This window comes from Mytilus edulis, chromosome 2 (assembly GCF_963676685.1).
Source record: "Mytilus edulis chromosome 2, xbMytEdul2.2, whole genome shotgun sequence".
Taxonomy (NCBI): Eukaryota; Metazoa; Mollusca; class Bivalvia; order Mytilida; family Mytilidae; genus Mytilus; species Mytilus edulis.
Genome location: NC_092345.1, coordinates 10,453,230 through 10,465,876, shown reverse-complemented (window position 1 = coordinate 10,465,876; position 12,647 = coordinate 10,453,230). Strand labels below are relative to the sequence as shown.

The window sequence follows — 12,647 nt, the reverse complement described above, 5'->3', positions numbered from 1 at the left end:
AAACATATTCCATGCTATTTTATATAACCATTTTGAATTTGACTTCTCACTTTGCGATCAAGCAACTGATTTCAATTGTCGGAAATTGCAAATAACATTTCTAGAGTTTTCTCTTGTAACAAATCTTTTAAATCCAACCTTTTCATTCTCATAACTATGATTTATCATAAAACAAAATAGTACAGTTCTTTCTTTTCTCCAAATATAGGTATGAGGTATCAAATGTAATCAGACCATACCATCATGACCAATTTAAACTGCGAATTTGAATAACCCCATTCTCCTACTTTTTACAAGTTTCTTTCAAACTATATGTATTTATGTCCTCAATACCATAGGAGAAAATGAAAGAAAAAACTATCGTAAGATTATATAAATAAACTGCAAACTTGCAGGCAGAATGTATATAACAACCAGCACCTGAAACACGAAAAATAGACAGGGAAGAGGTGTGGATTATCTCCCTTACCAAGGAAAAAGACAAGAGACAAAATTCTACCCAAGCCAGTATGACATTATAATATTCACTATAAATAGGCTAGTTAATCACTGCCATTTTCTTGAAACAAACTTTATCAGACTGCAAAATAAACTATAAATGTTTTAAATTCCTAATTTGCTTGCAATTTTCTGCATTCTACAGTCATATTTATAAGCTATTGGTGTAATTTTAAAAAAATAATTTTGTTTTATATCTACATGTATACTAAGGGACATTGTCCTATCGACGAAAAGACTTTTGACACTAGATATTTTTAGGTTCCTGCTAAGTTAATTAAGCCTCCAGAATAATATAGGGAACTTCATGCACAAGATTTTTAAAAACAATTTAAAATTTTGCTTTAAAATAGTCATGCTCTGCTTAATATATATGTTAATAAGCATCTTGCCTTTATAGATTATCCTCGTAAATTTTCTTAAATTATAGATAATACAAACTACTAAACTTTAAATTAAGTTTTATTTCCCAATCATAGTAAAAAATATTCCTTAAAATATAAAGTGGAACTGAATTTGGTTGCTGTATCAGTGAAATTATATACATTTATAATTAAACTATTAAGTTGAATCTAAATTTTAATTAAACTTTCTGTTTTGACCATTTCTAAACAAATGCTTTTCTTTTCTTTCAAATTATCTTTTATTACACTGAGACAAATGATGACATTCATCATCAACAACATACCTGCACCACCTGTATCACTACTTGCAGAACTGAACTTATTTTTCCTCTTTCCGATCCTTCTGTATAAGAAATAATATTTCTAATTAAAAATTTAATCACAGTAAGAGCAATGTTGCACAGAATTGAAAGCTTTCATCTGGTAAAAGTAAATGTGAACATCACATTCAAGTATATGTCCTATTTATGTAAAATTTATTTTAATGCATAAAATCAATAGGTATCACAACTATAGACAATCATTCAAATTGGAATTGTTTTAAATTTGTGACTGGTTTGTTTTTGAAAAGTCACAAAAATACATGTTTATGGCTAATAATGAAATATCTTATATTTGGGGATTAAAGAAAGATGCAACATTTTTTGAGCTATTATCTGCCTTGTATTTTATCTAAAACATTTCTAGCTAAAGACAAATAATAAGATTAGGCTTTATGAACATACATTTTTGAAATTCAGTAACTGGTTGAAGAGGAGTTGCAGATATAAAATGCAGACATCATTATAATTTAAGGGTATCAAAAATATATACAAAAGTTGAATTCTGTTTAAAGTTTACTCTACTCACCCTAATGTACTGGAATCGAAGCCTCTATCTGTACTAGCTGATCGTGGACGTGATGTCAACCCTTCAGCACTATTTAATGAATTATTACTAGATGATCCACTCAGTTCTCCTCTAACCTGTTTTTGTTTGGAGGGTTCTAAGGCATTCAACAAGGCATCTGCCTGATCTTTGAAATGGTCAGCAAATCCCCAAAATGCTCTGAAGGTAGAATATTTGTATTATTTACTATACTTATACATTTGAAATGTGTTCCAGGAACAAATCCTAGTGACTATATTGGCTGTGATTAAAAGAAATGTAACATTTTCATGTATGTTTCACAATTTTTTACTTAAGAAAGTGCCTGTACCAAATCTGGAATATGACAGTTGCTATCTATTCGTATGATGTGTTAGAGCTTTAGGTTTTGTCTTTGATTAGGGACTTTCCGTTTGGATTTTCTTTGGAGTTCAGTATTTTTGTGATTTTACTTTTTCTTCCACATTTATACAATGATATTTTTGATGACACTGACATAAACCGTAATATTAAATAATTTTCCAAAAATTCACATGTCGAGGGCGTGTGGTGTGGGAAACACATATCATTGTGAACAAAAAGCTTGAATGATGTACTTACTTTCTAGAGAATGCCCTGGCATCAGTGTCTGCATCATTAATTCCTCTCTTTAAAGCATCCTGTAGATTAGCTATCTGTTTCTCTAAAACATGTGTTGGCCAAGTGTGTAAAATTTGATTTATGAATTCACAAACTTGTCTGAAAAAAAGTAAAAAACAGTACATATATTAATGTGCCTGTAACTTTCAATTTGCTAACATAAAATATAAACAGTTATTTGCATTTAATACAGTTTGAAAGTTGTTATCATAAAAAAATTGTTATAGTATATTTTCAGCTGGCATTTTTCTCAGGAGGTATTTTCATGTTAAACTGAATAAACAAATTCCTTCTTAGTGTTTCAGCAATCTAAAAAACTCTGATTTTCAACTGGTTTCATTATTAGACCTGTGTTAGTAACCACAGTAGTTTCTGTTATGTTTTGGGGACTGGGAGCCGTGGGAGGGGCAGCTGCTCTGCATTGGCCTTTCTGTCATAAAGGTTTATGTTGAAAATGTGTGTGAAAAGCCGTTTTAAACTATTCAGTTTTGATATGTAAGTTGTACCCAAAAAAAATTTGGTCTGTACACAAAACATTTTTTGTTTTATTTTGTTTAATTGTAACATTTTGAATGTATTTATATCCTTTTAATATGTATGATCGCAACCTGGTAGAAATAGGGTTCTGTTCAGATATTTATAGATTGTTGTTGATCAACTCAACAAGATTGATTTTCTTGCTTGAGCCGGGACGGCGAAAGCGAAGAAATGCATTGGAGTTGAGATGACAAATGATAATCTATTTATCGCTATTTTACCTATGACGACGTTGTCAATTTCATGTCAATTTCGTTAGCAACGCCAGGTGCCTCCTTAGTTTCTAGCAATAATTTTCCATCTCAAGCAAGTAGCATGATATGAAAATTATCACAAAAAAAAAAATCAAAGGAAAAATGGACAAAAATAGCGATAAATTCAAATATTCATTTACAGTAGTTCTTTACTGAATATTATAGATAGCATATGAGGTATTCAGTAAGGTTCTGGCTAGAAGTTTGGATAAGTAGAGATGGGTAGCTAATCGTCTCATTGTACTAGATTCTGATGTTAATATTATAGATAGCATATGAGGTATTCAGTAAGGTTCTGGCCAGAGATGGGTAGCTAATCGTCTCATTGTACTAGATTCTGATGTTTTACCTTCTCTAGCGATTGGTAATTTACAGTTTTATTGACTTGGATTTTGATGCTAACACTGAAGTAATGGGTAATTTCAGATTTTATTGCACTGAATTTTGATGTTAAAACTCTAGTGATGGGTAACTTACCGTCTTATTGTAGCTGATTTTGATGTTAACACTGAAGTGATGGGTAATTTACCGTCTTATTGTAGCTGATTTTGATGTTAACACTGAAGTGATGGGTAACTTACCGTCTTATTGTAGTGGATTTTGATGTTAACACTGAAGTGATGGGTAACTTACCGTCTTATTGTAGCGGATTTTGATGTTAACACTGAAGTTATGATTGGCAACAACCTATGGGAATGTGTGTACTGCAAAGAAAAAAAATATACTGTTATAATGTGTACATTCACAATGTTTGTACTTAAATAATAAAATCTTCACAAATTTTGTTGAATCTACAGTAATTGTTCCTTGTACATTTGAAAAGTCCTTACCATTCACTTTCATTAAACTTGACATGTTATGTAATATATTTAACAAACTTATCCAATATTTGAGATTTGTTTTTTTCAAAAAGGTCATGTTAAAAAAGTAATTGAACCAAAAAATATTCAAGTGGTATCCCTTGTTTGTTATACTAACTTGTAAAATGAATCGTATACAGACTATTCCTGATGTAGCCATGATTTTAGCACTATTGGGTATCAAGTTGATGAGATGACTCATCTGAGATTCGGCAAAATGATCAAACTTGCTTCCTAATTGCTGAGACATATATCTGAAAATAAAAAGAAACATCTTACTAGAACTTATAATCTGACTATATCATCACTGATATTAATTAACTATAAAGCTGACTATTCAATATGGGTTTTGCTCATTGTTGAAGGCTGTATGATGACCTATAGTTGTTAATTTCTGTGTCATTTGGTCTCTTGTGGAGAGTTGTCTGAAACAGGTTTTTTCAGTACAGGACTGTAAATTTTTCATCTACTTAACTCGTATATATATCGTCATAGTAATCAAGTTTCATGGAAAATGATTTCAATCATGTTTAGAGGTATAACATATCTAATTCCTTTAAGCTTATTAATAAAATATGTAGATGTAAGTTTTCTATATGCATGTTCACTAATTTTAAAATAAATGAAACAACTTTTATGAAAACCAACAACATAAGTTGTCTAACGATAGCATGATTGATTTGAGTGTGTTCTATCCATGTATGGGTCAAAGAATTTTTAAAATCTGGCTTTTGTATCTTCTTAAACAAGCTCACTTTACAAATGATTAAGATCAAGTCGTGTCTGCTTAATTCTTAAATAAGGACTGCTTCTTGAATAATTGTTAGAAATTAAAAATGGGACTCAGTCGGAATGAAGCCCTTGGATTAAAACTGAATATTTAGAAATTTTGTTTTCTTTTTGAGTGCAAGTGTGGGTGTAGAAATCTATAAACTTTTTCATTTACATTTCAGCATTTCATTTTTAATAGTTACGGCTCCATTCACTTCTTGTAACTGTCTCTTATTAACTATTTCTTGTTTTGTTTATAGGTTTCTTTTTTATTTGTTTATAATTTTTCTGTGGTGAATCAATGTCAGACTTATACTATGTAAACTTACGCTATAGTAATACAGGCTTCTCTAACAATCTGAGATCGAAGGTCCCGGATACAAATGGTAAAACAGGGTTCCATACCCCTCAACAATTGGAAAAACTCATCCTGTTGCTGCCCTCCTTGTACTATCACAGATCGAACAGTTTTAATCTGAAATAAGGACAATCAAAATAAATATTTTAGCCTAGGTAAAGCTTCTACACACCATGTACGAAAATATTCCTTGTTATGAAATCTATCGTGCATAAACAGTCTATAAATTTTTTCTCTAGGGAATTTAGTGTTGTGTGCATATCTTTAAGATGAATTTTGGTTTGTTTCCTTGCATTGCTATCAAATTGATGTTTACCCTTTGTCTTCTTTTATTCTTATTTTCCCTAAAGAGCGATTACAATGACAAAACATTCTTCATACATAATTTACTGTATTTTGACAAACTAAGACTTTCTTTCTTATAGTAATGAAATAATTTATGTTTACAATAACCATCAAAGTAACCATACTGAGACTACAGCCTCTATTTGGGCCTAAAGTATCCAAGGAAAATTCCAGAATTCTATCTTATTGTGTAGAAGTTAACTGATATATATATTTACTTTGCCTTGGTAACCTTACAAGATAAATCAGGCAGACAAGAGTTTGTTTTTATTTAAGAATTGAATGCTGCTTTTTGTAAATTTATTGGGGTGTAAAAGCGTTGACCATAGTACATTTTGTATGAAGCGCGGAAGCGCTTCATACTTAAAATGTGCGCACAGTCAACGCTTTTACAACCCTATAAAGTTACAAAAAGAAGCATTCAATACTTATAATTACATTTTTTTTAGCTAGAATCATGAAAACACGATTTTTATCAAGTTTTCATTTAATTAACCTGTGCACTTTATTGTGGGACCTCGTGTCATCATGAATGATAAATTTTATTGTCTAATGCAATTGTTTCAGGAATAGCACGTGATGTGCAGTTAGCCAATCAAAATAACGTATTATAATGAAACATACATCTAATGTAATTATTATTAATTGTAATGTCAAGTTAATTTGAAATTCCCCCCTAAAAATGCATTGTATCCAGGTCTCTGATATATATTAAATTGCAAGTTTTGGTTGCATCTGTCCTAGATTTATAGGCATCTTGAAAACAGCAAAGCAGGTTTTTCTTTAAGATATTGCAAATTAGATCAATGACAACAAATTCTGATATTTTTCATGGACAAAAAACAAAATTAGGATCAAAACAGAGCTTACAGCTTCATTTCTTTTCTCCCAATCTTTCTTCTCATCTGACAGTATGTCTTTGGCTTTGTTCAATACATCTGTCATGTCTCGTGCAGAAAATATCTGAAATACACATAAAAGGATTACATATGTTTAGTTATGGAAGCAATTTTTCTTATCATTTAATATGTAAAAATATGCATGAGTTCCATAGAATTTTGTGAGGTAAATATAAACGACAAGATACTTAAATGTGGGATCTCTATTCATTTTCATTACTTAGATAAATAAATTATGATTTCAAAGTTGAAATGAAGTTCCACTTGTTTCAGTTGAGGACAAGGAAAGAGGTTAATATATAGTGTCATGCAACACATCATAATGAAGTGATACACCTAAAACTATATACAATGTATATCCAAGGATAAAAAAGTTATAACCCAAATTAAAATTTATTTGAACTTGGGCAAGGTCAAGCGTAATCCATATTGGTATGTAATACTTGACATGATACACTCCTAATTCAAATATCTAAAGAATACAGCAAGACAGTCAAGGTGATCCCTATACAACTGTACACCCACCTCCCCTATAAAAATAGTTATATAATAACTGATGACTTTACCTGTACTTTAGGGACATCTTCAAATGACCTGGTAAAAAAATCTTCATCCACAGCTCCTGTGCTGGCTGCTGATGAAACTACAATGGATAGAATAATAATTTTAATCAAATTGCTGTTCGTAAAATTTTACATCAGAATGTTTAGAAATAATGTCATTCAAAGTTTGCATACTTTTAAAAGCATATTTTAGGCCTTCCATTCATTACAACATGTAGATTTTTATTTAGGTAAATTTGAAACCAACAATTATCTGTCGTTTATTATTCAGCTAGGTCTGTATAAAACCCTGGTGTAGACATATTAGGTAACTGATCTTTGATCATCTTTGTTTCTTTTACTTAAATTTCTTTGCGGTTTCTTTTTTGTCTTGTTGTTTTATATTCTCTCAAAGTGAAAGACAATTAAATTAAACCATAGATAATTAGTCATATTTTCAAATAGAACAAAACATTCTTACTATTATAAACTGAAAATTGTCAAAACAACTACTCCAAAATTTATTCATAAATTATTCCTCCAGCTAAAATACATACATGTATACAACAATATCTATATATACATGTACAACAATGAATTGATAATTTCTGGTCCTATCACTTAAACATGCAAGATCAACACAAAATCTACCAACTACTGTGAAGAAAAAAAAAAGAAAAAAGAGGAAAAGTGAAGTAAAAGTTACCTCTGTTGTAATAGTTTTCATTTCAATTATTTCTCTGAACAGTACTTAAAGTTGATTTTAAAGTCAAATGTTTTCTTCTTGAAGCTGTTTACTTAATTTCCAGATGTTTTTTCTTCTTAACATAAATGAATGCCTTATACTTCATGTACTTTAAACTAAATATATGTTTATCTTTTTAAAATTAGATTTCTAAGTTCTCTACAATATTCTTCAATTGAATTTCAATCGCTAAAATTATGTTCCAACTAAACAGGTATGATTAAGGGGATGTTAGAAAGGGTGCAGTGTCCACACAATGAGACATGAGGTGCACAATATAGTTACCTGGCCCAGAAATAGACCGACGACGTTGGAGTGAGCTCCCTTTAGTAAGAAAAGCAATTAGTTAGTAAAATGAATGAAAAAGCAATATTATTTGTATGTCCATGAAACAACTCAGCACAGCACATTGCTAATGATACAAATGTGTTATAACCTGTATTGTAATGAAAATATATAGTATATAAAATCAAATCAAAATAATTTGCGAGAGGTGTTTTTTACTGAAGAAATTAAAGCTGATTATAGTTTGATAGTCACATGCTAAAAATTTCTATTTTGATATTCAAACATAAACTTTTATAGGAGAGTAATATAATATTGTAAGCAATAAACTGTTATCACAGAGATATGTCTCGCCTTTTTGTAATTTTGATAATGCAAATGTTGAAATTAAAATAGCAATACTTCAACATGTAAGTTATGCAAATATTCAAAGTCGATGAACAATGACTGAGGGTACATGGCTAAACAATCTCCATGGAATGAGATGTGCCAATGCTAATACAACTGCATACCAATTACCATTGACTCATTATAAGTCGTTCCCTTTAAACAAACCTAAACACAAACATTAACTGTAAACTATGTAAAAGTTTCAAAGTCAATGAACCATGATGAGGGGTGGGGCTATATAATCTCCATGGAAACGATACTTTCAAATGCCAATACATTTGCATACCAAATATCATTGACTTAATATTAGCAGTTCATCTTAAGGATGTCTGCTGGTCATGTTTTTGAATTCTTGTCATATTTTCGATTTTCTCAGGTTTTATCCATCCAAATGTATTAAATTTTTTTTTACACGACACCCCACTTTTGTCTTCATAAATCTGTTCAATAGATCATTTCAGATTTAGTGATCCGGCGGCATGAAATCCTTGTTATTTTTTCTTGGTTTAAAGGGTAAAAAACAATTCCAATGTTAACAAATTGTAAAGTCTGAAGAAAACCCTTTTCCCGCCATTTTCTAAATGTCTCGTATTTTGAAAACTACACACGAGACTAATGATTTTATTACTTTATTTTGTTTAAATATCAAAGTTGTTTTCATTTTGAGCAACCACATGAAATCCTTGTTATTTTAAATTAGAGCAGCAGACATCCTTAAACTGATCTAATCACAAACTAATACATGTAAACTTAGCAAAATTTTCAAAGTCTATAGACCATGACTGATGGGGCAGAGTCAAAAAATCTCCATGAAAATAATATATGCCAATGCTTATACAACTGCATACCAAATATCATTGACCTACCACTAGTGGTTCCCCATAAATTGACCTAATCACAAACTAATACATGTAAACTATGAAAAGTTTCAAAGTCAATAGACCTTGACTAAGGGGGTGCGGACAAATAATCTCCATGGTAATGAGATATGCCAATGCTTATACAACTGCATACCAAATATCATTGACCTACCACTTGTGGTTCCCCATGAACTAGACCTAATCACAAACTAATACATTGTTGACGTCGTCTTTGCCGCCGCCGGAAACTGCATACCTATGTCTCGCTTTTTGACTCCGTCAAGGCGAGACAATAACATTAGCGCTATAATGTAATATTTGATGATTTGACTAGAATAGATTTTCTAGCATAGATGTTCTGGAGATTGATATCTTAATAGAGATGACATTATAAATTATACGCAATTAAACACATGTGCACTATACATGTACATGTAATGTCATGTTGGATAATTTGACAGAACAGATTTTCTAGCATAAATGTACTGTAGATTGATAAATTAAAAGAAATGAGATGGTAAACTATGCAATAGCACATTAGCATTAATGTTATGAATTCAAAGAACTCTCTAGAATATATGTAGTGAAGATTGATGGTTGAGAAAGGAAGACATGATAGAGTGTGCACTCACCTGATGATGATTTTGATGGCACACCACTTCTTTTTGATGTAGTACTGGATGATGGCTGTACTCTTTTGGCCGTGAGAACTTTTGTGGAAGTCGGACGAGCAAAATCAGTGTCATCGTCACCACCTGCACGACTTGGAGCTAAAAAACAAACTTATGTATAAATCTAACTGATATTTACTACAGAGATCAAGTAAGGACAGCTGACAAAGTCAAACCTCTGAAAGAAAAGAATTCAAATCAACATATATATAAAGACCAATTCTGTGTCTGGACCTGTTTTACACAGGGCTGTTTTGAATAATGTGTGAGTTCAGACAACATAAACTAGGTTCAAATGGATCGGCAATATAGGAAAGGTGTACTGACATAAGTAGTCTCTAAACACATTAGCTCCAAATGGAGCTTTCGTTAGTAGAAGCCATATTAACTATGTGTATCAGTGAGAAAAATGTAAAAGCATAAAAATATAGGATATATACCAATACACATAATTAACAGCGCCTGGTGATGTTTTATAAAACATCACCAGGCGCTGTTAATTATGTGTATTGGTATATATCCTATATTTTTAGGTTCAAATGGATCCTCTAAATGTTATAGAAGGACAAAGAAAATGAGATATACAAGTTCAGTGTCTTAACAATGAATGTGCAGTCAGATGACCTAACGCAATAAACCCAAGTATTGCAGTATTCTTTTAGCAGTAAATAGTTTACACTGTCATATACTGTGGATTCATTCAACTCCCCGAGTACAATTTAACATAAATTGGAAAAAATATGTTCGTGTATATAAGGATTGACATTACTACCAAAAAAAACTTCACTGTTCAAACCATCATTACTTCTAAACAAGAACTGCTGAATGTATGTCAAGTCTAGTACAAAGCATGCATCTTTGAAAAAGATTTCTTTACAAGAGAAATTGCCATAAAAAAAATGGAATTAGCAATTAAGCAAGTCTATGTTCAATTTGTAATTAAGTGGCTAGGAAGTATGTGATCTCTATTACAGAATCAACATATGCTTCCTAAACATTTCTAAGTTACCTCCCTTTGTAATGTACAATCATGTTATAAAAAACATCATAACAATAATTATATCCAGATGACTCTGGGTAATTAAACAGATATGAATATAAATTAATCTGACAGATTCCTCATATAAATCATTCCCTGAGTATAAGTTTAATTACTCTTAATCTTATAGCATTAATAGTAAAGTTCATTGTTCATTTTTGTTAGAATTCATTGCAGCAAATTGATAGATTCTACTTGATACATAGATTCAACTGTCTTTTTTTCCCCCCTAGCTGTCACAAAAATTGTCAGATCAACAATGCTTGGTGGTCACAAAAAGAATTTCCGTGGGGGATCCAAGGGAGGTTTCCAGGGGGTAGAACCCCCATTCTTTTGGATGATCAATGCATTTGAAAGCCAAATTATAGATGCAAAATTGCTGGATCAGCCCGCTGCTTTTTGATATTGTTTTTTCAACCCATTTTCCCCCTAATTTTAACAGCTTCCCCTTAAAGTAGATCCAATTACCTTTCTTTGACACTAAATTTTTATATTTCTGTATTAATTTATCTTTTATAGAACTCATCTTTATTATTATATGTCATTCGTCAATCTCCATTTTAATTCCACATCCAATTTGTTATTTCGTCAAATTGCCAAACATAACTAGATAGAAACCATCTGTTAATCACACTTTCTTTTCAAATTCTGTTTCTATAATCAACATGTAAAAATATCTCCCAGGTATCATCATTCCTTCAGCTAACATGTTTCACATCGACACTTTACGCTACATGTAGGTTAAGTATGAAATAACAACATTCCTATAGTAATACTTTCCAGTACATGTAGATTTCTATAGTAATACTTTCCAGTACATGTAGATTTCTATAGTAATACTTTCCAGTACATGTAGATTAAGTGTGAGAATCGTCAAATTCAATCTGCTGATGTTGGTACAAATGAAAATTTTCTGCACATGTTATAATGCAAGTTTTATTTTTGGATGAAATATTCCAATCTGCTTTAAGCGATGCAACAGCATGATTGTAACTGTAATATGTATATCAATGAAATTTTTCACTTGATGTAAAAACTATTCCTGCCAAGATTAAATGTAAGTTTTAACTGAATTGGTACACACAAAAAACAAAGATCTTTTTCTGATTTCACAAAACCAGAAACACTTATATAATAAAAAAATCTGAATTAATAATGAAATCTTATTTTGTAGCTATCCACCGAATAAATTGTAAAAACCCAATACTAAAATCCACAATGATTCTGTGTACTAGTTTTACACCATGAATTAAATGTTTCCAGTTTGATATTAATTTCCAACAGTTACATATTAGAGATGTAAAGCATTAATCCATGTTCTCAACATCTTTTGAGTCTTTAACATTCTTTGGTTTTTTATTCCCAGCTTAAGAAACAATTCAGCTATTAACAGAATAATTCCCCAGTAATGAAGCAGTAATTGTAGGATTATAATGCAGAATAATACTAGACATAATAATAGTTCTCATAACTTCACTGCTTTTCTGCTTGTCTACAGATTCCTTATCTTTCACCAGGTGTACACACAAGAAATAATTAATATCACCAATCAATCAAATCATCTTTCATAACTCAATAAACTAACGAGAAGACATTTCAAATTTCATCAAGATATAACATTAATTATACTTGCAAGATATTTTTTTAACATGTTTCAAAACTTTAAAAAAAAATCTCTTTTCT

At 30.9% G+C, this 12,647-nt stretch overlaps 1 protein-coding gene across 28 annotated transcripts in view; it reads right to left on the bottom strand.

Moving 5' to 3' along the window:
- The window catches only part of LOC139511425 (CLIP-associating protein 1-A-like), a 93,404-nt gene that overhangs the window by 38,085 nt on the left and 42,672 nt on the right, over window positions 1-12,647 (bottom strand). For 15 of the 28 annotated variants that reach the window (XM_071298143.1, XM_071298147.1, XM_071298144.1 and 12 more), the window contains 10 exons: window positions 9,887-10,024; window positions 8,005-8,043; window positions 6,999-7,075; window positions 6,404-6,496; window positions 5,160-5,305; window positions 4,178-4,313; window positions 3,833-3,903; window positions 2,370-2,507; window positions 1,752-1,949; window positions 1,187-1,245 (listed from right to left, as the gene is read on the bottom strand). In XM_071298143.1, coding sequence (XP_071154244.1) covers window positions 1,187-1,245; window positions 1,752-1,949; window positions 2,370-2,507; window positions 3,833-3,903; window positions 4,178-4,313; window positions 5,160-5,305; window positions 6,404-6,496; window positions 6,999-7,075; window positions 8,005-8,043; window positions 9,887-10,024 — 1,095 coding nt within the window. Of the gene's footprint in view, window positions 1-1,186; window positions 1,246-1,751; window positions 1,950-2,369; window positions 2,508-3,832; window positions 3,904-4,177; window positions 4,314-5,159; window positions 5,306-6,403; window positions 6,497-6,998; window positions 7,076-8,004; window positions 8,044-9,886; window positions 10,025-11,432; window positions 11,753-12,647 lie in introns of those variants that run through there. The other 13 variants (XM_071298146.1, XM_071298159.1, XM_071298164.1 and 10 more) reach the window with 3 other exon arrangements.